The sequence below is a fragment of the Protopterus annectens genome, chromosome 13.part0 (genome assembly GCF_019279795.1).
Source record: "Protopterus annectens isolate FY-2018-M chromosome 13.part0, PAN1.0, whole genome shotgun sequence".
Classification (NCBI taxonomy): Eukaryota; Metazoa; Chordata; order Ceratodontiformes; family Protopteridae; genus Protopterus; species Protopterus annectens.
In genome coordinates, this window is record NC_056747.1 from 901,146,284 (window position 1) to 901,174,066 (window position 27,783).

Genomic DNA, 27,783 nt, shown 5'->3' on the forward strand with positions numbered 1-27,783 from the left:
GTGTGTGTGTGTGCACGCACCTTCTGTGAAGGTTGGACTCCAGGCTGGCAACTTGACACCATAAAAACACCACTGCCGATCAATCTGTGGACCGGTGATTTGCTGTGGCGACCCCTAACCAGGAAAAGCTGAAAGACATTGCTTTGTTATTGTCTGTTTCAATGGAAATATGCTCTATTCATGCAATGTATATTTAATTCCTAATTCTTTAATAGCTATATAACTGTGCCTCCTATGTAAAAAAAAAATAAATTTTATTTTCTGTGTTGCTGTGCTTCTCATGTAAAAATATTTTTCTTTTCTATGTACTGGAGCTTTTCTCCCTAGGCCTTCACTGAAATGGGTGCCTTACCCAGTCCAACGTTCCCTGTAACCAAATTTCAATTAAATACATTTTATATTATATATGATTTATGTATAAACTTTATTTTAATAGTTATTTTAATAGTTATGTAACAATGTGTAAACTTTGCTGTTATTAAGGTACAGAATATTTATAGTAGATGAAGCTTGAGAAACAAGGCATATCTTTTTGTTTCAAATATGTTGAAAGGAACCATTTTATATACGCGCGTGTGTGGATATATATATATATATATATATATATATATATATATATATATATATATATATATATATACATATATATATAAATATACATACATACAGTCGATGTAAAATGTGTACACACCCCTGTTAAAATGCCAGGTTTTTGCAGTATAAAAAATGATCATAATAAATCCTTTCAAAATTTTTCCCACCTTTAATGTGACCTATAACCTATATAATTCAATTGAAAAACAAATCTGTTAGGGGAAAAAATATAAAAAATAAAAAATAGTACAATACCCTGGTTGCATAAGTGTGCACACCCTTAAACTAATACTTTGTTGTATGTGCACACCGTTAAACTAATACTTTGTTGAAACACCTTTTGATTTTATTAACAGCATTCAGTCTTCTTGGGTACACACCTGCCATCAATTAAAGCTAGACTGATTAGCCTCAAATGAAGTTCAGCTGTCCTAGTAGGATTTTCCTGACATTTACTCCATTGCCTGCTACAGCAAAAGCCATAGTTCACAGAGAGCTTACAGAGCATCAAAGGGCTCGCATTGTTGAAAGGTATCAGGAGAATGGTACAAAAAACTTTCCACAGCATTGGATATACCATGGAACACAGTGATGACCTTCATCAAAAAATGGAGAATGGAACAACAGTGATGTTGCAAAGAACTGGACATCCCTCCAAAATTGATGAAAAGATGAGATGAAAATTGGTCAGGGAGGCTGCCAAGAGACGTACAGCAACACTGAAGGAGCTGCAGGAATTTCTCACAAGTACTGGTTGTGTACTACATGTGACAACAATCTCCCATATTCTCCATATGTGTGGACTATGGGATGGGGTTGCAAGATGGAAGCCTTTTCTTACACAGGAAAAACATCTAGGCACTGCTAAAATTTGCAAAACAATCCAAGTTTCCCAAAAACATGTGAGAAAATGTGTTCTGGTCTGATGAGACCAAGGTTGAATTTTTTGGCCACAATTCCAAAAGGTACGTTTGGCACAAAACAACACTTTGCATTACCAAAAGGATACCATCCCCACGGTGAAGCATGATGGTTTCAGTATCATACTTTATGGTTGCTTTTCTTCAGCTGGAATTGAGGCTTTAGTCCAGGTGGAGGGAATTATGAACAGTTCCAAATACCAGTCACTTTTGACCCAAATCCTTCAGGCATCTACTAGAAAGCTGAAGATGAAGAGGAATTTCACCTTTCAGCATGACAATGACTCCAAGCATACATCCAAATCAACAAAAGAATGGCTTCACCAGAAGAAAATTAAATTTTTGGAATGGCTCAGCCTGAGCCCAGACATAAATCTAATAGAAAATCTGTTAAGTGACCTGAGATGCCCTCGTAATCTGACAGATTTGGAGTGCTTTTGCAAGGAAGAGTGGGCAAATATTGCCAAGTCAGGATGTGCCATGTTGATATACTCCTACCCAAGAAGACTGAATGTTGTAATTAAATCAAAAGGTGCTTCAACAAAGTATTAGTTTAAGGGTGTGCACACTTATGCAGCCAGTGTATTGTACGTTTTTTATTTTTTTATTTTTTCCCTTAACAGATTTGTTTGCTTTTCAGTTGAATTGCACAGATTGTAGGTCACATTAAAGGTGGGAAAAGTTTTGAAATGATTTATTGTGGTCCCTGTTTTTTTGTATCACAAAAACCTGGCATTTAACAGGGTGTGTACACTTTTTATAGTCACTGTATGTATGTGTGTATATATGTGTGTGTGTGTGTGTGTGTATATATATATATATATATATATATGTATATATATATATATATATATATGTATATATACACACACACACACACACACAATTTTTTCTCTTATATTATATTTTTGTTTATACTGATAGAATTATGCAATGAACTAGTGATGAGGCCAGTTGATAGTTTCTGACAAGAATGATTTCTTTGTGTCTGTTAATTGACAGTAGCGAAAGGAATTCACCTGAAAAACTATTTTCCAACAATGCTAGTAATTAAAACAAGGAGAGGATGGTTTGTATATAAGTTTGATTTTTCATTTGTTAGGAATGTATTACATTGCTGTTGAATACGTTGCTCTGTTGCTGGATAAAATGCTTTTCTTGTGGGGAAAAAAAAAGTGGGTGTTTTCGCCCGAGTTGGTACAGGATGATACCCTTGAGAATATTGCCTGTTTTAGGCTTTCCACTGCTGTTTATCAGCTGTGGCAGGTGTGCAGTCACATGTCTGAACATATCATTTAACTCCTACTGAGTATCTGTCAAGCCATTGTCGCTATTTGAGAGCAAGTCCACAGCTGGATAAAATGAAGGGGAGGAGGCTTGAGATTCCTCCTTTCTCAGTTCCCTGTGGAAAAGTCTGAATACCCCAAAACTATTCCTTGATTGGCAAAACAGTGAGCTTTCTTGCCCTTCAACTCCCCCACCTACCTTGATGACTTCTTTTTTGGTGATATCTTTAGGCTGGTGAGACCTAATTGAATACTGGCCTCATACTCTGTCCTTTTTCCTCAGAAGTGCCTTGAAGTATATCTTGGAAGAAAACTGAGGGAGCCATGGGTTATCTATACCATGGTGACAGTGATCATGTGTGCTGCTTTAGAAGCCTGGAAGGCACCACACAGTGACTGTGGCCCGCAAGAAGGCAGACACCCCTTACAATGGAGTGAGTTCTCGATCGTGCATTTTTCTCCCAAAATTGGTTACTGAATCATGGCTTGAACTATTTTTTTTTTGCCTGTGCAGAAACTAGAATGGAGAGGGATTCCTTCACACTTGCACAACCAGTTCAGGTTTTACCTGAAGTGGGTGAGCAAATTTAAGAAGGCATTTCAGCCTTTTCTTTGGTTTAGATAGGGAGTGGCTAGTGGTTGGTAAACAGATACTTTTCAAGTGTATTATCATTTGCGTAGTATTTTGCCATCACATCTATTGCTTTGGTAGAGAATACTGTCAAGTTACATTGCACTAAGGTTGTGGCTACCGAGTTGATGGCAATAGGCCAACTGACAGAAATATAAAGTTTCAGAATGACAAAGCTGTATGACAACATTGAAAACTGTATGATTGATGTACAGCAGAGATGAGGAAATTGACCTTTTCCCCACTGTAGTGTCATCTTGGAGTTACTATATAGAATTAGCATGGGTGTGGGGGGTGCAGGTGGACTTGCCTCCTTGCAAAAACAGCTAATTTATTTTCGAGTTGGACCTTCTGATGTCGGTGTTAAGGCACTTGATACTCAGGAAGTCTTTTTAATGGCATTAATTTGTGACTACTTGCAGTACATGCTTCATGAAAGTCTGTATTACAGACATCTTGGTCTTTTGCTGTTGACCTTCTGCAGCAGTTCCTGCCTGGCCTTAGGTTCCATGAGTCAGACTTCTTTTGGTACTAGAGTCCTTCAAGGCTGTCTTCTAAACTTGGCCCTTGGCTGATCCTTGAGTGGTTAGTGTTTGGTAATCAGCTCAACTGATGATCCATCAAGTAGGTGTTTTGATTTTAGATGCTGTGTGTGTGTGTCTGTGTGTGTGTCTGTGTGTGTGTCTGTGTGTGTGTCTGTGTGTGTGTCTGTGTGTGTGTCTGTGTGTGTGTGTGTGTGTGTGTGTGTGTGTGTGTGTGTGTGTGTGTGTGTGTGTGTGTGTGTGTGTAAAGGAGTAGCCATCTATCTGTTTTCATTTGGTTTACAAGCAGTCCTTCCTTTAAGGGTCAGAAATGCCTTCCTGTCAGCTTTGTGTGGGTGAGTGGCTACCTCTGTCAGTCTTGGCTGTTTGTAGTTGTTTGCTAGTCTTATAACTTGTATATTTTTTCATGTACGGAAAGGTGCTAACTAGTTACTCTGGCGAGAAATCTGTTGGTTGTGAGGTCAGTGTGATTATGTGCTCAGAGCATGAAATTACAGTGTATGCTGGGTACCAAGCACTGCTAGCTATGGGATCTTAACAAAAAATAACCTATTAGAGATCAGTGGAAGGATAAATCTAGTTAAGGACTCTACACTGAAGAATGTGCTCCTTCTCCGAGCTGTTTATTTCAGCAGTCAAGAGGCAGTTGAGGGTGGACAGGTTTTGTCTGTCTGTTACATCTTAAAAATGTTCCTGTACTCCTTTCCATTTTGTTTTATTCTACACTTGGCTGCAAAATTCAAGATGGAAAAAGGTGCATAAACCATTGCATAACCCGCACCTCCATGAATTCTGTTCTACTGCTGATATCCTAAGACCATTAATTCCACCCCAAGCATCATCAGATCCACTAGGACATGCTGTGCCTTCATCCTTTCCCCTACCCTTTCTCTTTCACCATCTCTCCATTCATAGTTGACTGTACTATACAATCAGTTTGTCAGAACAATGTGTTCTTAATTATACATAGACAGATGACATTGTGCTCACCTACAGTGCAGCCGGTTCAGGTAAGCACAAGTTTATTTTCTGTGTTTACATGCCGTTGTATTTTCCTTTTTGCTTCTTTGTTGTTTACATGCTTTATAAGTAATTGTTCTTTGATATTTATTTGTAATGCAAGTCTATGCAGTTTTGCTGCTCTCTACTTCCAGGCAGAACTCAAACGGTAGAAAGAAATCAGTGTTTTACCCCTGTTAACAAAGTTAAAGAAATAATACATAAACACCAAGATTTATCCTTGTCATGTGGTACATGAAAGGTGGGGTTTCAGGCAGTGAGGTCTCTGATAATGCATGAAAGTATCCCATTACAATTAAAGAAGTTCCTCTCACTTTGTGACATCCAGCTGCACCCTAGAACCTGGTTTCTTGTTTGGACTCCTTGCTCCTCCTACATCTTCCTATTTGAGTCATAGGTTCATAGGTGTTTAAAAGGCTAATGACCACAAGGGCCTTTTTAAGCCTATCCATGCATCCCAAATCTCTTGACAAGTTTTGATACCCTTTAAGTGTAAGCATGGGCCTGGGAGATGAACCATTTACAGGTTACCGGTGTCCATTAAAGACGTAAGCGTTAAACCAGAGATGAATTTCTGGTTTCCCATCCAATTGTCCAAGTTGCACTTGAACTGGGTTAGGGAGGAACTTGCTTCACACGGATGGGGAAGCCTGTTCCATGGAAGTGATAATCTCTGGGATACATACCTCTCTCTCCAGCAGGTTCTGTTAATATCACAGGCAAGTCTTTAGAACGAGTAATTCTGGTACTGTTTGTTTTGTAGGCATGTGGGAAGTCTGTCAGAGTGGAGTCTGACAATGCCCTGTATGCCAGGCATAGATCTTCCCTCAAAAGCCTGTAGGAGACGGAACACCTTCAGGCGGTTTGCACAGGACATTTTACTTATGTTCTGCATTCTTTTAGTGAGAAACCTCTGCGGACGTTCCTGTTGTTGGATATGCCTGGTTAGGTACCAACCAAAGGGGCATTGTACTCAGTGATAGGTCTGATAGTTTGTCAGCAATGCCCAGGAAGAGAGGTCATTGTCTCCCTCTACCCTTCCCTCATTAAGCCAGTCATAGAATACAATGCCCTATTTGGCATGTACCTCACTAAACCCGTGCAACAACTGGAGAGGCCACATAAGTACCTCACAAAGAGGATCCTAGGCCTTAAATATTTGTCATATATGGATAGACTAAAAAAACTCCAACTATTCTCTGTCTCATATCGCCTACTTAGAGTCGATTTCTGCTTGACTTACAAAGCTATGTCTGACCCAGCTCTGTTAGAAACGCTGCATCTAAAGAAATCCCAATCCCTCCACATCACATGCTCCAGAGACCTCAACCTTATTACCACAGTCATCAGAACATGCTGGGGGGACAGGTTCATAACCCAGAGACTGCCCATGCTATGGAATAGACTTCCCATACATGTCAAGCAGAGCACCTCACTGGCCCTCTTCAAAAGAAATCTTGGTGAGTGGATGGGTAACAGAAAATTCACCTCAGGGATCACTCCAGTGGCTTTACTCAACAGAGGCATTTGGAACTAAGGTCGGGTGGCACGATGCCAGGGTAATCTTCTGGGCTAGGCTTGTAAAGGCTCCAGGGCCATTAGCCTAGTACACACCTATGAACCTATGATGAATGCCGAATACAGTGGAACAATGACTGTCTTGGACGTGGACCCTTTGTTTACAGGTTGCTTAACATAGAATGATTTCCTCACCACTGTAGACATAAGATAATTAAAGGCTAGATTACTATCTGTGTGTGTTCCTAAGTCCCTACCTACTGGGTCAACTCTAAGGGGTGTGCTGTCGATATGATGAATACTAGGGATGGATGACTGTCCCAAAGGATGCTTTCATGCATTTCTTGGCATTTAGTTTTAGTCCATGGTTCTGACACCATTTGTTTGTCTGAGTCAGACGCTCCTAGAGAACATTTGTGTCGGTATGAGATTCAGTGACCGGTCCTAATTTGCAATCATCTGCAGATTTAGTCAGCCAGAGACCAATGACATTGGCCTTGATTTCTGAGAAGTAAATTCCAAAAAAGAGCAGTCCAAGGACTGATCCCTGAGGGACTCCCACTTGTGACTGGCCTCTTTGTAGAGGTGGATCCCCAATTGTAACTTCCTGGGTCCTGTCCGTGAGCCAGTTGACTATCCACCGGATGACATACGGGTTTGTACCTAATGTATTGTGTCAAATGCCTTGGCCAAGTCAAGGTAGGCAGTGTGAATAATTTTGGCCTCATTTATTGCTTTGGTGACCTTCTCAAAGACGTCCACTAGGTTGAGTATGCATGATCTGTCCTTGACAAAACCAAACTGGATTGGGTCCAGTGTCTGGATGTTTACTCCATCTCTGCTGATCATCTACATTATAATTCTTTCCATGGCTTTATATGCAAGACTAGTGAGACTTGCGGGTCTGTAGTTTCCAGGGTCTGTAGGTGGCCCACCTTTGTGCAGGGGGATGACTGTTGCCTTTCTCCATTCATGAGACATGAAACCTGTTTGGAGGCTACAATTAAATAGTAATTCCAGAGGCCCGGATAGGTCATGTTTCATGCTATTTAGAAGGCGTACACTGTCTGGGCCCACTGATGCAGTGTTCTTGGGCATAGAGCATTAAAGACCTGTTCCCTTGTGATAGTAGGGGAAGTTATATTTGATATTTCCTGAGGCAAAGTTGAGGAGGAGAGAGGGGTAAAGATGGAGGTGAATTTATCAGCCAGGAGGTTTGCTATGTTTTCTGGCTCAGTATAGGTGGCTGCATTTACAGTGAGCTCTGCACACACTTGTATATTGTCTTTGAGACTGTGGACATAGCTAAATAATGCTTTGTGGTTGTCCTTGGCCTGGGAGGCCAAACTTACCCTGAATTTGGCTTTGGTAGACTTTATTTGTCCACTGAGGAGTTTGTTTAGTTTGAGAGTGCTTTTATCTTGCTTCTTGCTGCACCTCCTAATTTTTGCTATGATTTTCTTCCTCCTGTTATACAGCTTATTGATTGTGATTCCACCACTGTGGCTTGTTTTTTTATTTAGTTCTGTACTTCTTCCTGGTGGGTATAGCTGCTTCTATACAGCTATTAACATGCTTGTACAGGATTTCTGTGAACAGTTCTGCACAGGCAGCAGTTTTCTCGGGGTTCATGGGGGCTTGAAATTTTACCAGGTTCTCACTTAATAGCAGGAGGTTAACCTTAGAATAGTTCCTGAATATTCCAGGTTTAGCTTGGGCTCCAGTTTTTATTTTTATTTCAAAGTAGACCATCTTGTGATCTGACCTTACCAGGGAAGGCATTACAGTAGGGGGTGTGCTGTACTCTCTCATATTGGTGAGAACCAGATCCAGTATGGTTGCACCCCTAGTTGGTGTATTGACTCTCTGGTCCAGAGAGTTTGTGTTTACAAAATCCACCATGTATGTTTGGTGTTATATAGGATTTCCAGTTAATATTGGGGTAATTAGTCACCCATGAATATGGTATTGGGTTAGATAGTTTGTGTTTCTAATAAGTTTAAATACATGGTATGGGTTTCCTGGGTCATAGAGGGGAATCTATAGATCTGAAGTAGGAGATTCATTTGTCTGCAACCTGTGGGTTATGGATCCGATATCGGATCCGAACCGGCATGATTATCCAGCTATGGGATCCCGAGTTTCTTAGCTCCTCCCCTCACCCAAGTAAATGCCCTTGCTCTCCTCATACATGACCAGATCTATGTTTGCCAAGGCTGGTAACCAGTGTCTTGGATCTTTGAGCCTTTCAGCTAAGTGTTATTTAAAACCTAAAGAAAGCTTTTTTAATTTTGCATAATTTGCTTGTGAAAGTTTTGAGCAGATTGTATTAGGTTCCCCTTTATCTTTTTGATAGTTTCCAGTTCAAAAGTTTTTAATTTTTAAACTTTAAGTTTATACCTCCTCGCTGAAGGGGTCGGAGTTTCTGTGGTGTGTGTGTATTGTTTGGGGTCTGTGTGTGTGCTTGTGTAGCACTAGTTTTCTGTCTCTTTGTTTTTGCAAAAAAAAGCACTTTGCCATTATGTCAGAAGTTCTGGGCGCAATATTAGTGCTCTCATGTCTAAGTGTGGCTGGGCAAGCTTTCCCTCTGCCAGATGGCCACACCGGTGCTGTATACAAGCTGAGTGTCCTTTGGGGTTGAACACCTCACTTCTGGATGTTCCATTTGTGCAGGCCCAACCCCTAGGGCATTGAAAGCTGAGCGGACGGCTTGAGGTCGGAGCTGGCCCATGGGACTTCTCACTCCCCGGACTCGGCCTTCGTGCTCCCGCCTCCTGTGGTGGGTGTACCATGGCCGGGTTCCTCCTCGCCTGCTCCCTCCCTCCACCTGGGACTCAACCCTCCGCTGCTGGGTTGGAGGAGAGGAGGCAAGAAAAAGGACCGGAGAGAGAGAAGCACCACAGCAGGCGGGCTGAGACCTCCTCGCTTCCGGGCCCCGCCAGCTGCCGGGCTTCTCTCCGCCCTCCTTGGCTGTTGGTTTCACTACTACCACCTCGGCTCCGTCGGGCCCGTTTTCACCGGGCCTGAGGAGGAGGAGACCGATCTCCGCACGAGGCTATCGAGGAGGCATTCGGAGGCCTACCTCGTAGCCTCTTCAAGATCCACCGTGACAGCTCTTTCAACGCCGATCTGGACCGGATAGATGAGAAGCGTCCTCATCCAGGCCTCAGATGCAGATGGGAGTGCAGCCTGCCTCTCTCTCTGGGGAGCTCGACCCCATTTTTTCAAGCTTTCCTCTCTATAGCTCCTTTCTCCGACTCCGCCACCCGGGTTCGAGCCGCTCGGGAGCCGGGCAGCTTCGAGCCGGGGTGGGCTCTGGGCTCGATAGTACTAGGTACATCGGATCCGACTCCTGCCCTCGAAGTGTTTCTTAGATCCGACCTTCTCGAGCCTCTGGTTCCTCCAGCTTCGGATCCGGGGACTCAAAATCTGTCTAGGCGCTGTCTGGTGTTGGATAAAGCCAAGACTGGTCCTCGGATCCGAGTGTCTCGGGCCGGGTCCGATCCACTCTTCGGATCCGAGGGGAGCCGACTTCGATCCTTTGGTCGGGCTGGCCTCCTCGGCTTTTGATGTAGTGGAGGGGCCCCTGCTGGAGGGCTTCCGGACTCCTCGCACTTGCCTTCGCCCGGCCCCGCGCCCATCTGCACTGGGTCAGGCTTCCACCATCCCGCCACTGCATGGCCCAAGCCAGTGCTCCGTACCCCAAGCCGTTCCTTGGGAACAAAGACACTGCTATGCGAGGCCTCGGACAGCCCCCCCCGAGGGAAGCTCCTCACTGTTGCTATTACTGTAGGTAAGTGAGGCACATACAGACCCCCGAGTCTTTAACTGAAGACACGGATTTGGAGGAAGGGAATGCCCCTCAAGATCACTCTTCTCGTAGATGTCTCCTTTGGAGACATCATGCTGAAATGTCTTCAAGATAAGGGTGTGGTGGTCTGCCCCTTTTTTGGTTTTTAAAATTGGGGGGAAAAAAAGGTTTGGGGGGGGCTAGTGGTTGCTAAACAGATACTTTTCAAGTGTATTATCATTTGCATAGTATTTTGCCATCACATCTATTGCTTTGGTAGAGAATACTGTCAAGTTACATCGCACTAAGGTTGTGGCTACCGAGTTCATGGCAATAGGCCAACTGACAGAAATATAAAGTTTCAGAATGACAAAGCTGTATGACAACATTGAAAACTGTATGATTGATGTACAGCAGAGATGAGGAAATTGACATTTTCCCCACTGTAGTGTCATCTTGGAGTTACTATATAGAATTAGCATGGGTGTGGGGGGTGCAGGTGGACTTGCCTCCTTGCAAAAACAGCTAATTTATTTTCGAGTTTGACCTTCTGATGTCAGTGTTAAGGCACTTGATACTCAGGAAGTCTGTTTAATGGCATTAATTTGTGACTACTTGCAGTACATGCTTCATGAAAGTCTGTATTACAGACATCTTGGTCTTTTGCTGTTGACCTTCTGCAGCAGTTCCTGCCTGGCCTTAGGTTCCATGAGTCAGACTTCTTTTGGTACTAGAGTCCTTCAAGGCTGTCTTCTAAACTTGGCCCTTGGCTGATCCTTGAGTGGTTAGTGTTTGGCAATCAGCTCAACTGATGATCCATCAAGTAGGTGTTTTGATTTTAGATGCAGTGTGTGTGTGTGTGTGTGTGTGTGTGTGTGTGTGTGTGTGTGTGTGTGTGTGTGTGTCTGTGTGTGTGTCTGTGTGTGTGTGTGTGTGTGTGTGTGTGTGTGTGTGTGTGTGTGTGTGTGTGTAAAGGAGTAGCCATCTATCTGTTTTCATTTGGTTTACAAGCAGTCCTTCCTTTAAGGGTCAGAAATGCCTTCCTGTCAGCTTTGTGTGGGTGAGTGGCTACCTCTGTCAGTCTTGGCTGTTTGTAGTTGTTTGCTAGTCTTATAACTTGTATATTTTTTCATGTACGGAAAGGTGCTAACTAGTTACTCTGGCGAGAAATCTGTTGGTTGTGAGGTCAGTGTGATTATGTGCTCAGAGCATGAAATTACAGTGTATGCTGGGTACCAAGCACTGCTAGCTATGGGATCTTAACAAAAAATAACCGATTAGAGATCAGTGGAAGGATAAATCTAGTTAAGGACTCTACACTGAAGAAAGTGCTCCTTCTCTGAGCTGTTTATTTCAGCAGTCAAGGGGCAGTTGAGGGTGGACAGGTTTTGTCTGGCTGTTACATCTTAAAAAAGTTCCTGTACTCCTTTCCATTTTGTTTTATTCTACACTTGACTGCGGAAGATGGAAAAAGGTGCATAAACCATTGCATAACCCGCACCTCCATGAATTCTGTTCTACTGCTGATATCCTAAGACCATTAATTCCACCCCAAGCATCATCAGATCCACTAGGACATGCTGTGCCTTCATCCTTTCCCCTACCTTTTCTCTTTCACCATCTCTCCATTCATAGTTGACTGTACTATACAATCAGTTTGTCAGAACAATGTGTTCTTAATTATACATAGACAGATGACATTGTGCTCACCTACAGTGCAGCCGGTTCAGGTAAGCACAAGTTTCTTTTCTGTGTTTACATGCCGTTGTATTTTCCTTTTTGCTTCTTTGCTGTTTACATGCTGTATAAGTAATTGTTCTTTGATATTTATTTGTAATGCAAGTCTATGCATTTTTGTTGCTCTCTACTTCCAGGCAGAACTCAAACGGTAGAAAGAAATCAGTGTTTTACCCCTGTTAACAAAGTTAAAGAAATAATACATAAACACCAAGATTTATCCTTGTCATGTGGCACATGAAAGGTGGGGTTTCAGGCAGTGAGGTCTCTGATAATGCATGAAAGTATCCCATTACAATTAAAGAAGTTCCTCTCACTTTTAGTGACATCCAGCTGCACCCTAGAACCTGGTTTCTTGTTTGGACTCCTTGCTCCTCCTACATCTTCCTATTTGAGTCATAGGTTCATAGGTGTTTAAAAGGCTAATGACCACAAGGGCCTTTTTAAGCCTATCCATGCATCCCAAATCTCTTGACAAGTTTTGATACCCTTGATACCCTTTAAGTGTAAGCATGGGCCTGGGAGATGAACCATTTACAGGTTACCGGTGTCCATTAAAGACGTAAGCGTCAAACCAGGGATGAATTTCTGGTTTCCCATCCAATTGTCCAAGTTGCACTTGAACTGGGTTAGGGAGGAACTTGCTTCACATGGATGGGGAAGCCTGTTCCACGGAAGTGGTAATCTCTGGGATACATACCTCTCTCTCCAGCAGGTTCTGTTAATATCACAGGCAAGTCTTTAGAACGAGTAATTCTGGTACTGTTTGTTTTGTAGACATGTGGGAAGTCCGTCAGAGTGGAGTCTGACAATGCCCTGTATGCCAGGCATAGATCTTCCCTCAAAAGCCTGTAGGAGACGGAACACCTTCAGGCGGTCTGCACAGGACATTTTACTTATGTTCTGCATTCTTTTAGTGAGAAACCTCTGCGGATGTTCCTGTTGTTGGATATGCCTGGTTAGGTACCAACCAAAGGGGGCATTGTACTCAGTGATAGGTCTGATAGTTTGTCAGCAATGCCCAGGGAGGTCATTGTCTCCGTCTACACTTCCCTCATTAAGCCAGTCATAGAATACAATGCCCTATTTGGCATGTACCTCACTAAACCCGTGCAACAAGTGGAGAGGCCACATAAGTACCTCACAAAGAGGATCCTAGGCCTTAAACATTTGTCATATATGGATAGACTAAAAAACTTCCAACTATTCTCTGTCTCATATCGCCTACTTAGAGTTGATCTCTCCTTGACTTACAAAGCTATGTCTGACCCAGCTCTGTTAGAAATGCTGCATCTAAAGAAATCCCAATCCCTCCACACCACATGCTCCAGAGACCTCAACCTTATTACCACAGTCATCAGAACATGCTGGGGGGACAGGTTCATAACCCAGAGACTGCCCATGCTATGGAATAGACTTCCCATACATGTCTAGCAGAGCACCTCACTGGCCCTCTTCAAAAGAAATCTTGGTGAGTGGATAGGTAACAGAAAATTCACCTCAGGGATCACTCCAGTGGCTTCACTCAACAGAGGCATTGGGAACTAAGGTCGGGTGACACGATGCCAGGGTAATCTTATGGGCTAGGCTTGTAAAGGCTCCAGGGCCATTAGCCTAGTACACACCTATGAACCTATGATGAATGCCGAATACAGTGGAACAATGACTTTCTTGGACTTGGACCCTTTGTTTACAGCTTGCTTAACATAGAATGATTTCCTCACCACTGTAGACATAAGATAATCAAAGGCTAGATTACCATCTGTGTGTGTTCCTAAGTCCCTACCTACTGGGTCAACTCTAAGGGGTGTGCTGTCGATATAATGAATACTAGGGATGGATGACTGTCCCAAAGGATGCTTTTATGCATTTCTTGGCATTTAGTTTTAGTCCATGGTTCTGACACCATTTGTTTGTCTGTGTCAGACCCTCCTGGAGAACATTTGTGTCAGTATGAGATTCAGTGACCGGTCCTAATTTGCAATCATCTGCAGATTTAGTCAGCCTTAGACCAATGACATTGGCCTTGATTTCTGAGAAGTAAATTCCAAAAAGGAGCAGTCCAAGGACTGATCCCTGAGGGACTCCCACTTGTGACTGGCCTCTTTGTAGAGGTGGATCCCCAATTGTAACTTCCTGGGTCCTGTCCGTGAGCCAGTTGGCTATCCACTGGATGACATACGGGTTTGTACTTAATGTATTGTGTCAAATGCCTTGGCCAAGTCAAGGTAGGCAGTGTGAATAATTTTGGCCTCATTTATTGCTTTGGTGACCTTCTCAAAAACGTCCACTAGGTTGAGTATGCATGATCTGTCCTTGACGAAACCAAACTGGATTGGGTCCAGTGTCTGGATGTTTACTCTATCTCTGCTGATCATCTACATTATAATTCTTTCCATGGCTTTATATGCAAGACTAGTGGGTCTGTAGTTTCCAGGGTCTGTAGGTGGCCCACCTTTGTGCAGGGGGATGACTGTTGCCTTTCTCCATTCATGAGGCATGAAACCTGTTTGGAGGCTACAATTAAATAGTAATTCCAGAGGCCCAGATAGGTCATGTTTCATGCTATTTAGAAGGCGTACACTGTCTGGGCCCACTAATGCAGTGTTCTTGGGCATAGAGCATTAAAGACCTGTTCCCTTGTGATAGTAGGGGAAGTTATATTTGATATTTCCTGAGGCAAAGTTGAGGAGGAGAGAGGGGTAAAGATGGAGGTGAATTTATCAGCCAGGAGATTTGCTATGTTTTCTGGCTCAGTATAGGTGGCTGCATTTACAGTGAGCTCTGCACACACTTGTATATTGTCTTTGAGACTGTGGACATAGCTAAAGAATTCTTTGTGGTTGTCCTTGGCCTGGGAGGCCAAACTTACCCCGAATTTGGCTTTGGTAGACTTTATTTGTCCACTGAGTTGTTTGTTTAGTTTGAGAGTGCTTTTATCTTGCCTCTTGCTGCACCTCCTAATTTTTGCTATGATTTTCTTCCTCCTGTTATACAGCCTATTGATTGTGATTCCACCACTGTGGCTTGTTTTTTTAGTTAGTTCTGTACTTCTTCCTGGTGGGTATAGCTGCTTCTATACAGCTATTAACATGCTTGTATAGGGTTTCTGTGAACAGTTCTGCACAGGCACCAGTTTTCTCGGGGTTCATGGGGGCTTGAAATTTTACCAGGTTCTCACTTAATAGCAGGAGGTTAACCTTAGAATAGTTCCTGAATATTCCAGGTTTAGCTTGGGCTCCAGTTTTTATTTTTACTTCAAAGTAGACCATCTTGTGATCTGACCTTACCAGGGAAGGCATTACAGTAGGGGGTATGCTGTACTCTCTCAATGGTGAGAATCAGATCCAGTATGGTTGCACCCCTAGTTGGTGTATTGACTGTCTGGTCCAGAGAGTTTGTGTTTACAAAATCCACCATGTATGTTTGGTGTTATATAGGATTTCCAGTTAATATTGGGGTAATTAGTCACCCATGAATATGGTATTGGGTTGGATAGTTTGTGTTTCTAATAAGTTTAAATACATGGTATGGGTTTCCTGGGTCATAGAGGGGAACCTATAGTTTGCAAGGAAGTGGTATTGGATTTTGCCTGTTGTGATTTGAACACGTTACAGCTCAAGTGCATTGTTCTGCTTGACTAGCCTTGAGTTCTATCTTTGATGTAAATAGAGACACTTCCACGTTTAGTCCCTGCCTGTGAAGTAGCTGGCCTAAATGGTGTAGAAGGCATTATTATAACCTAGCACTGTTGGTGTGCTCTCCATGGCTTTAAAGCATGTCTCAGTGACCACACAGAAGGCAGCATTGTCTAGGGTAAAGAGAGCTTCTAGGGATTGGAGTTTTTTGTTTAGACTCCGAGCACTGAGCAGTAATACCTTTAGATTTTCTTTGTTTTATTTGCTATGTCTGAAGTACTTTCAGTTTGGCATTGCCTAAAAAGGAACTATGGGGGGAGACAGAGTTTTAGCTAATATTCGAAAGCCTAGAGGGGAGAGGTGCAGACCATCCCTGGCAAAACAGCTTGTTCTGTTGACCATCTGCTTCCATGCTGACAGATATTGCACCCCCTTAGAATGACACCAGAAACTAAACCAATTATTAAAGTCAATCATCATTTGTTCATATTGTGGCATCAAACTTGGAGAAGGTAAAATGCTGCTGAGTACTAGACTCATACCAGCCTCAGACACACATTCTGAGAGCTTCATGATGTCTCTCTTCATATAGTCTAGGGAGGTACGTTTCGGGTCATTTACTCCCACATGGACTGTGACAGAGTCATATTGGTAATTGTGGTCTAATGACCTGAATACCTGCATAGTGTGGTGAATCCTAGCTCCTGATAAGCAACTGACCATAACTTTCTCCTTTCTCAGCCTGGTGAGAAGGGACATCAGTGTGTCTCACGATGGAGTCTCCAATGACTAGAATGTTGGATTGTGTGGTGGCTTGCCTTATGGGCTTAGAGGTAGAGGCTCCATGAGATGTAGCTCTATGTGTTGATGTGGGTGTTGTTTTGAAAGAGTGCATTTGGCGTTGCTGAGGGTACTTATGTGTACTTCATCTAGGAGGTCTTTGTGGTTTAGGACGGTTATATTTAAATGCTTCAGCATATACAGGTCGATATGTCTGCTTTGTATTGTGCGTGATGGGTGCAGCTTGTGTACTACTGACAACCTTATTAACATTAGGAGTACTTTTATGTCAGAGCTTTGCCTCCAGTGACATTTTGTAAATACATCTTTCACATACCATATCAGTTTGAGAGTTAACTGGTTGTCAGTAAACATGAGGCAATTTCTACATTGTCTCAGAATGCCCACATCCACCAAGCTAGTAATGGAGACTGTAGGAAAGTTCATATCCATGGCAACAGATCCTTTTTTATTGACTATACAGTTGGATTGAGAGTATCCATCACTGTCAGGAGTATCCATTTAGCAACTATAGGGACAGTGCTTGTCACTGCAAACTAGTTGTCCTTTGTGCAACTAGGTATTGGAGAAATTTCAATTGTGACATTTTTCCTGTAAAATCACAATGTGTCTGAGTCTATACAGAACACTGCCAAACACTTGAGGGGAAACTAATATGTAGACCCTGAAAATATAAGGATGAAGTATTTAGGCAGATATTCTAAAGTTAGAAACAAATCAAGCAGAACTTACAGAAAACAAAGAATTAGCTTGCCAAGAATGATGAAAAGAGGGGAGTCACATGAATGGCTAATGCCGGTCTCACCACATTTTCACTCTGTTAGGGTAGAATGCTCCTTTGCTTCTTCTCTCACCAGGAGCAAAATGTTAGCACCACTCCCAAGATGAGAAGCAGGCTACAGCCTGTTTGGTGATCCCAGTCCCTGTCCCAGATGATACAAAGGTCTGTAGGTTTGTAGCCTTTTCCTGGTAGATGCCTTGAATAGCAACCAGACCAACCTGGAATGTTAAGCAGACACTTGCTCTCCAACCAGAAGCAGTTAGGAATCAATGCACTCTGCTCCTTCTCTCATCAGGACCAGAATAAAATCAGATTCCAAGTTGTCACCTAGAAATCAATTATTAGGCTTTCTGGTGATCAATAGTCTCCAGGAAATAATGTCCCTGCACTCCTTTTCTCACCAGGAGAAAACAGAAGCATTAATTCCAAGATGACTACTGGGAGGCAGAATGTGGGCTCTCGAATAACTGGTGGTCTTGCAATAGATGTTTAAAGGTAAGATGAAAAAATGATTTATCCTGAATACTGCAGTGTACACTAAAGCAGTTAGACATGAAAGTGGGTAACTTATGATTTAGCTTTCTAAGTGGACAGCCACTATTTTTAAAAGAGAAAGATTGAAACTGGGTGGTCACTTTTGTATTCTCGTAATATGGAATACAGTGGGATGGCCAATAGTTGAAGGGGGAGTGATTTCACAAAATGATAATTTTGTGCTTACTCACACCAGATAGTGAAAGGAGAGAGGGAAGGAGATGTATATTCAAATTAACATAAGGGGCAGGCAGGTAGAAAGGTGATGGTGTTTAAGAACATGAAAGTAACAGGCTGTGAGGGTGGCAAAAAAATCTGTCCGACTCGAGACACAGCTGTTTTCTCTTTTCAAGTTTTAATATGCAATTAGAAGCAGAATACAAGTAAAACACAGCATAATGAAAACAAATCACTGTGAAATGTTTTATTTTACCCCTTAAATGGAAGATTTAGTTCCTAGCTGCACACCCCCTCAGTTCACAGATGATCATCCTTAACTGACCTGTTCAAACTTCTGCTTGACTCCTTAATTGACCTGTTGTAATTTCTGCCCAACTCACAAGAGACACAGTTTTGATCACTTTTCAAGTTTTAATGTGCAATTAAAAGCAGAATAGTAGTAAAACAGTGTAAAGAAAACAAATCACAGTGTACAGAATAGGAAAAATGCAATAAAGTAGTACAAAATGCAAGAAATTAAAAGCAAACTAACCATGTGAAGTTGTTAAATCTCGCCGTTTATTCTTACTGATGGGGTTCGGAGCCAATCCTTGGCTCCGACACGGCCGATAGTAAAGCTCAAGGTTTGCCAGTAGCTCGAGACCAAGCCCCTTATCCCACAATGCACTGCTGGAATTACCTCAGATCTAGTTTGCCATGGCAAGAGAGATCTTGGTGATCCAGTTAGCTTGGACCATTTTTGATAAATCGAAAGTTTTAAAAAAACTTTTTTCTACACTTTTTGAGAGACTATTCTTATTTAGTGTGTGTTTCTTGTTAAAAATAATAATAGTTTAAAGTAGGTTAGATTATAGAGATAGTGCCCTGTGTTGGCTTAGTTTTTCTTAGTGTTGGGCCCTTTCTTAGCCCTATTTAGTTTTGTTTGTTATTAGTATATTGTTTAGTGTGGGCTTAGTTAGCCCTGTATTTAACCTTTACAGGTTAATTTTGTGGTGCGTCTCTTTATAATATGTCGGATGAGAGAGAAAAGTCTCACCCCAAATCGGTGTTTAGGAAATGTCCAGAATGTGGACAGAAAATGTCCATCACGGATGGACATGTCCAATGTGTTTACTGTCTGGGGGCTAAACACCTCCAAGACTCCTGCAGTATTTGCCACTCTTTTTCATCTAGGGTTCTCTTAGAGAGAAGGAGAAAACTCATAGATAGGGGGTTGCTACAGCATACTTTCTCTGAGGCATTGGGTAACCAGGAAGGTGCCAGCACTTCTTCTAAATCTTGTGATTTTAAACAAACCAAGAAGGCAAAGAGATCAGAGAGTACAGGGGCATCGGTTCCACAGTCCTCGGAACAGTGTGTCCCTTTGGTTTGGAGCCAGCTCCCAGTCTTGGAGCCAGTCTCTGAGGTTCCCTCATCTCCAGTCAGCACCTTCGGTGCATTCCTCAAAGTCTTCGGTCAGCCTCTCTGATATGGATATTGATCGGCTAGTGCAGAAGCTTCTACAGGCACCAGGACTTGCTAAATTGTTGACTGCTCCAACCACTTCGTCGGAGCCGAAGACCATTGAATCATACTTGACTACTACTCCTCCGAGCCGTACTGGACTCTTGGAGCCGAAGGAGACGAATCGATAGTTGTCGAACCTATGGAACCGAGACCCGCACTGGTGTTATCGGTTCCATCTACTCGGACGTCCTCGGCGCCGACCGAGGATGCTAGGACTCGACTCTCTCCTATCGGGTCCAGGGAGGATAGTCAGACCGATATGTCAGTGCCGACTCTTCCTCTTGGGGCTTTGGCTCGGATAAGCTCGGCTCCTACCTCGGGCTCGGAGCCCATGGTTTTGGTGCGGGAGGATCGGACGGTCCCTCCGGATCAGTCTACCCCTTCTTGCCGGAGCCATGGTGCCTTTGATGCCATGATGAGAGTCCGGTCTCCTAAGACATCGTCTGCATCAGTTCAGGCTTCCTTCTCCCATCAAGCTCCTGTGTCCGCTTCTACGTCTACCAGTCCCCCTAAGCGTAGAGACCCCGAGCCTCAAGTGGCCCCACAGGGCGTCCCCTGCTCTTCTGAGACCTCCCCACATCTCCCCACTGAGGAGGTACCCAGGAAGAGACTGTGCAAGAGGAGGCACTTAGACTCCCCACAGGAGTCTTTGACATCCGACACGGACTTGAGTCAGAAGGGTCCCCTCAATCCCCCTCTGAGGATATCTCCTTTGCGGAGATATTAGAGATCCATAGTCAGAGGGGAGATTGGCAGTCCAAAACCCCTACTGAGGATGAGTCCGTGCTCTTGAAGGCTTTTGGGTCTCAATCTTCCACTTCTTGGGGTGTCTCTGCCTTACGATGAGCTCATGGAGCTGATCTCTTGTAAGGCGTGGGAGTCACCGGAGGCCATGGAACCTGTCCTTTGGTAGCCGAATAAGTTCCTCTGCCCCAGTGGACAAAGCCTTTTTGACCAAAGGAGTGCCTGTTGATACCATGGTGGTAGCTGCAGCCACCAAAAGTAGTGTCTGAAACATCCGCATCTATCCATCCTCCTAACAGAGATTCTAGGATCATGGTTAGATATGGGAAACGCATGTTTAGTTCAGTGATTTTTTTCTCTGCGATCGCTGAACTATTTAACCCATTTTGTCAGACTGCAAAGAGATCTCCTGAAGGAGCTAGGAAATACTCTCCAGGGTACAGCAGCTGCAGGTGTTGCCGACAAACTCAACACACAGCTTGCTACCCTAAACGTGGTTGTAAACTCATCCATGCATCTCATATCTTATGCAGCTGATGGTTCGAGTAGAGCCGCTAGTTCAGGCATTGCTCTGCGGAGACCAGCCTGGATGCATCTCTCTTCCTTTGCGGAACCCTTTAAGTCCTCCTTTATCAACACCCCATTTGATGGCTCATCACTATTTGGGCTAAAGGAAATTTTTACCAGGTATGAGCATGAAGGCAATACCCTATCTGCCATTGGAGTCTGTTTTTCTACCCCTACTCGGCCCTACCCCAGTGGCCCTAGGGGAGGGAAAATGTGGTTCTGAAAAGCACAGGGAGCCTTTCAGGACACATGTGGAGAAACCCCCTGTAGAGGCAGAGGAGGGCGTTATAACGGAAGATGCCCGCACGGCAGTGGGGGTCCGCAGCAACAGGGTGACAGAGGCCAGTTCTCTGATCAGCCCTACCAGCGCTCCTGAAAGGGGGCCCGGCTGTTCGGCTCTGGAGGCAGTCTGGGTCGCTTGTCTTTGTACCCAGAAGCCTGGCTAAATATAACATCAGATACATGGGTACAAAGCATCATTTCCAAAGGATATTTCATACCGTTCTCTTTCCCTCCTACTCCTATAAGCAGAATCCCAGATGTTCCACCCAGTCTCAGGGAACAAGCAATCATAGAGGTCCAGAAATTGCTAGAAAAGTCATCCAACCAGTCTCAGCAGACCAAGTTGGATTCGGAACTTACTCAAGATTCTTTGGTACCAAAGAAAACAGGGGACTGGAGACCTATCTTGGACCTCAGCAGACTCAACCAATTTGTAAAGAAAGAGAAGTTCCGAATGGTCATACTTCAGTCCATTCTTCCCTTCCTAGGGAAAGGCGATTGGATGTGCTCCATAGATCTCAAGGATGCGTACCATCACATAAAGATGAGCAGACGCTCCAGGGGTCACCTGCGTTTCCAGCTGGGATCCAATCATTACCAGTTTCGAGCCCTGCCCTTTGGTCTCACTACAGCCCCCAGGGCGTTCACCAAATGCATGGCAGTGGTCACGGCTCACCTGAGGCATCTAGGATTCCAGGTGTTTCCATACCTAGACGATTGGCTCCTCACTGCTACCACCAGACATCAATCGACTCAGGCAACACAATATACTGTGACACTCTGCCATCAATTAGGCATTACAATCAACTTCAAAAAGTCTGCCTTATTTCCATCGCAGCATACCGTTTTTATAGGAGCAGAGTTAGATAACTCAACCACCACTCTACGTCTTCCAGTCAAAAGAGTCTCACTTCTTCGCCGACACGTCATCTCACTGGTGTCAAAGAACAAAGCTACAGCAGCAGAGGTCTTGAAGGTACTAGGTTTGATGGCGGCAGCAATCCTGGCTGTACCACTCGCAAGGATGCATATGCGAATCCTTCAATGGCTACTCTTCGCTCAGTGGTCCTACCAAAACCTACCGATGCACTACATGATTCTCATCATAGATTCTTGCAAGAGAGACCTTCAGTGGTGGTTGACATCTCTTCATGTTACAATTGGAAGACCCCCCCCCCCCCCCGTGGCCACTGTGACCACAGACGCCTCCCTGATAGGGTGGGGGGGGGGCATTTTCAGGGAAAGACTGCCCAAGGCACGTGGACGGATCAAGAGTCACATCTGCATATCAATGTTCTGGAGTTGAGAGCGGTACTTCTGGCGTTGCAGTACTTTCAGGACTCTCTTCCTGTAGGGACAATTGCAATTCAGACGGACAACATGTTAATGGTCTGGTACTTGAACAAACAAGGCAGAGCCAAGTCTTTACCCCCTTTGTCGAGAAGCACTCAGGGTATGGCAGTGAGCTGTGTCGTCCCGCCGTTTTCTGATAGCAACGCACATCCCGGGGAAATCCAGTGTGATAGCGGACAAGCTAAGCAGGGCAATACTGTTGCCTCACGAGTGGTCTCTCAACCAACGAGTTGTGGATCTGATTTTCCACAAATGGGGCCAGCCTTGCTGCGACCTCTTTGCCAGTCACATCAATACCAAATGCAGAAGCTACTTTGCCCTAATACCACCTCCGGAACATTCCCCGAGAGATGCACTCATACATAATTGGCCTCCGGGTCTCCTATATGCATTCCCACCTATTCCATTGATTCCCAAAGTTTTTACAGAAAGCAAAGTCGCTGGGAAGGACAGTTATCCTCATAGCTCCCTACTGGCCTCGACAGATTTGGTTCCCCTTCCTTCACCATCATGTACTGGAGGATCCATGGATCCTGGACCCAGTTCCGGACCTTCTGACACGCCCGTCAGGGACCTCCATCCTTCACTGCAGTCCCTAAAACCGACTGCTTGGCTAATCCACTTCCCTAATTGCCAGGCTTCATTTGCTCTCAGATAGATGATACAAGACAAATCTTTTTTGTCTTCTCACAAGCCATCCACCAGGAAACTATACCGCAGTAAGTGGAACAGGTTCTCAGTTTGGGCCAATATACAGAAAATATTTTAGAACTTTTGACAAAGATTTTTAAAGAAGGAGCAGCAGCTGCCACAGTTAGAGTCCAGTTAGCCGCCATATGAAATTTCCACCTTGGATTCGATGGGTTGAATGTTTTGAGCCATAAGTTATCTAAGGCTTTCTTAAAGGTGCCTTTCACATGAGACCTCCTGTCAGAATTCCTTATTCTCCCTGGAATTTGAATTTTATGCTGTCTCAAATTATTCTCCCCCCTTTCGAACCAGCATCTTCTTGTGATCTCAAATATTTGTCCTGGAAGACTATATTTCTGGTAGCCATTACTTCTGCCCGCACAGTGTCAGATATTCAAGCATTATCTGTTGGGCCTTCTTACATGATTTTCCATGCTGATAGAGTATCTCTCAGAACAAACCCCTCCTTTTTGCCTAAAGTCTGTTCTGAATCCAATATCAATCAGGTCATTGAGCTGCCAGTCTTTTTTCCCAACCACTCTAACAAATTGGAATACATGCTGCACAAACTTGATGTACACAGACAGCTCAGATTTTATCTTGACAGAACTAAGGATATTAGAAAATCAGATCAACTTTTTGTATCCTTTTCGGAGGCTAGTAAAGGTAATCCAGTGGCTAAAACAAGTTTAACTAAATGGTTATCAGATTGTATATCTTTTGCTTATGCGAATGCAAGCATGCCATTGACACACAAACCTAAGGCTCCATCTACCAGAGCCGTTTCTATGTCTTCTGCCTTTCAAGCTAAATTGCCCCTTGACAATTTTTGTGCTGCAGCCACTTGGTGTAAGCCTTATACCTTTATCACACATTACAAAGTAGATAAGGATTCCAGGGACAGATCTTCCTTTGGTTCCATGGTACTGAAAAACGTACTTCCATGAACCACCCAAGATTGAGGGTGCTATGGAAACTACCCATCAGTGAGAATAAATGGCGAGATTTAACAACTTCACTTTCCATGTGAGTTGTTTATCTTGCCTTTATTCTGAAGTCCCTCCCTCCTTCCCCTTCCTGGTTGACAGTTGACTTAGAGGCTAGTACCATCCTGGTTATTCAATACTACTACTTCCCCTTCGGGAAGTGCTTCCTTGTAGAAATAAATAAAAAGGTATATATACTCGCAGCAAACAAGATCTGAGGTAATTCCAGCAGTGCATTGTGGGATAAGGGGCTTGGTCTCGAGCTACTGATGAACCTTGAGATTTGCTATCGGCCGTGTCGGAGCCGAGGATCGACTCCGAACCCCATCAGTGAGAATAAAGGCGAGATAAACAACTCATATGGAACATTATGGTAAGTACATAACTTCTTTTTTCCCTCACAGCAAGCTATGGCAGAGTCTGAGTGAGCGTTTCCAGTAAAGCTTTGAAATGTTTTATTTCACCCCTTAAAAAGGTTTAGTTTCTAGCTCCACCCCCTCAGTTCACAGACAATTAACCTTAACTCACCTGTTCTAACTTCTGTGCGACTCCTTAATTGACCTGTTCTAATTTCTGTCTGACTCACAAGAGGCACAGCTGTGGTCTCTTCTCAGGTTTTAATATACAATTAATCTACCAGCAAGCCTTCTACATATCATAAGAGATTTCTGTTTTTTGGAATAATTGTATACTACATTGCCTCTTTCAGGCAGCCTTGGTCTGTTTCACATGTATTGAGGTGGGTCGTGGTTACACATTTATCTGGTATTCTGCTCATTTGACTGTTTGATTTGCAGGACTGTGATCACAGCACTGGTTAAATAAGCAGCCCCTTAGAGGGATTCTTCAACTTTGTTGTCCTGTGAAAAACTGGCCTCCTCCAGAATAGAATTTCATGAGTGACAGGCATACCACTTCTCTGTTTATACTGGCCAGTTTAGTGAAGCTGTGGTTATCTTGGAAAACGTTAATTGTTGGGATGATGATGTTTCCTATAAGATGATCCTACATTTTCTCACAAAAGTGGTAGCACCAATTCATTCAACTCCTTAACTACTATGCAGGGCAATAGTCATGGCAAAAGATACCTTCATATTTTGGGCGTGTACAGGTAGCTGAAGCTTTACCTTAAAAAGGTACAGACATTGATTAATGCAATACCCAATCTATATCTTTTCTTCAAGGAAGAAGGGCTTGCATTGGCTAAACTGAGTCGTTGTTAGATGCATTTTGTTTTGCCATCAGGTAGCGGATCCATTTTCACATTTTGGAAAATATGGTTGGCGAACACCATTGTACTGGATATGGCTTATTTCCAGGATGTCCCCATTTTAGATATTTGTGAAAAAGAGAGTGAAATTTGTGAAGCACTTATTTGGTATACCAGCCTGCAGCCTCAACGTTCTGCAGGGCAAAGAAAGAGTTAACCTTATTCCTAACATTTTAGATATTTCTACTACATCTACGTGCAACTCCTTACTTTCGGTAAGCATTATTGCTTGTGCCTTGATTCTGTAACTCAACCCTCCTTTAGCACTTCAGTGCTTGAGCATTTGACCTTTCAGGTTTAATTTTTTTTTACAGATTGGGATTCTTCTCAACAATATTCCTCTGAGAAGGCCACCAAATTCAGGTACAAATGATATGTACTCACCATACCTGTTGACTTAGGAGAATGCCTTATAGAGTTGGCACTTATCTTTCTCTTTTGTGTGGATTGCTCTTCCATTCTGTGGTTGTGGAGAGATTGTCTTGTAAGGTGAATAAGTATAGAGTTTTTGATCGTGTTTGGGTTTTTTTGTTCTCATTTACTGAGCAATTATGCTGACTCATTGGATGGGGTTGAACTGAGTGATGCTAGTGCTGCCCCAGTCATCCTAGCCCAGTTTGAATCATTACTATGTGTGATAGCAGAAGGCGTAGCCCCCCCAGCATTAAAACAACTGGGAATATGAGGAGATGACAATGGTTGTGCCCTGCAAAAGACTTTGTTGCAGATCAACTGATATAGCAAATATAAATGTTATTTCATTGAGCTTTAGGGGCAATAGGGTTTTTATATGAATGCATAAAAACGTTACTTCTGCATTTCCTCATACTTTTAATTCAAGACTGTTGATAAAGACTTTTTTTCTGTGACGTGTGCTACAAAACCTGTTTGTTATAAATCACATTCATTGTGCAAATGATTGACCTGCTTGTCACCTATATAATACTTGGCTTTGGAATCCTGACGTTGTTTCTTAACATTTTCTGTAAATGTGCTGTTGATATTTCCGGTGTCATTCATAATGAGAGGCCGTTCTGCTTTTTCAGCAGATGAGCAAGTAGAAAATCACATTGACAGATCACTTCCCTGAAGGGTACCTTCATGGTGACTGTGTAGCATTCTGCCAGAAATTGTCTTGGTCTTTTTCACTTAAGTTTTGCTTCAGGGTTGTCTTACCTAGAAGATGGCAATTTAAAGTGAAAAGTTAGGATGACTTCTACTAGTCGACACACCTGACACTAGGAACAGCATGTTTTGTGTTTTCCTGTTCAGACCATGATAAATTGTTGAATGTCCCTATTGTGTTCAATGTCCCCATTCCATCCATATTGCAATGTCTGTAAGGTTCTGTTAAGTGAAATTACATTGATAAATCATGATGATTTTGCTGTAATATTTTCTAATTGTTTGCTTAAAATGTTTGGTTAGCATGCTTAACTGTTTTTAACTGCACTGTCTGAAATTGTTGAATATGAAGTTACAAGTGTCTACATTTATTGCAGCAGAGGGAAGCAATCCAGAAGAACATTGAAAAACTTGAGCAAGAAATGGCAGTTCTAGAAGCAGTGTTAGAGGAGCATGAGACACAAGCTGGACCCTCATTCTCTCCATCCCGGAATGGAAGCAGTTTGTCTCATGGGCCAGAAAAGGAAATGGTTAATTTGCAAATGGGTAAGCATGGCAACTCTTTCATTCCTTAATTATGTTTTGTTTTCATTGTCTAAAACATCCAATTTAGCTTTATTGTAGTCTGTTGGAGACGAAAATTAGTAGCTGGACTCTGCTTGTAGCACAGTTCCAGTTTCTTATTAAAGTTTTGTTGTCAGTGCATTATTATACAATGGTTGCTCATTTGTATTCAAAAACAAGCATGCTGATTGGACAGCCCAGTCAGTGTGTTCATTGTAAATCGAACATATGCCAGTAGAATAAAGTCCTGCCACTGCAGTACCATTGAGCGACTGGACTCTCCTGTAGAATATGCTAAGTGATAAAGCAAACTAGAAGAAAAATAGGTACATTCTCAAAATTAAACAGAAATGTACCTAATTTGCCTTCTATTTCTGTGCTGTCCCTCGACAGAAAGAAAGAAAAAAAAAAACAAAGATTATCTTTTGTCCGATGCTTCTGTTGCATTGCACTGATGTAATGTGCAAGTGTGGGAACACAAGTCCCATACGCATGCTCGGTACATCAGTAAAGAAGGAAAACTGTGGAGGAACACTTCACTGTACTTGTACAAAGACATTATTTAATAAAGGTAAGCAATTTCTTTTGTAAGTAATGTATTGAAAATAGAAATTATCCACTTCTGGGTGTGGGTATATCAAGATTTGCCCATGATTGACTTTGTTTAATCATGATGGCTTCACCCTCATGATTGAACCTCACCAGCCATGGGTAAATCCTGATA

General features: G+C 43.1%; 1 protein-coding gene across 1 annotated transcript in view; it reads left to right on the forward strand.

Moving 5' to 3' along the window:
• The window catches only part of LOC122787760 (breast cancer type 1 susceptibility protein homolog), a gene marked incomplete in the record, with an annotated part of 959,769 nt that overhangs the window by 145,732 nt on the left and 786,254 nt on the right, over window positions 1–27,783 (forward strand). Inside the window, 1 exon segment of the mRNA XM_044054657.1 lies at window positions 26,873–27,041. Within this exon segment, the coding sequence (XP_043910592.1) occupies window positions 26,873–27,041 (169 nt within the window).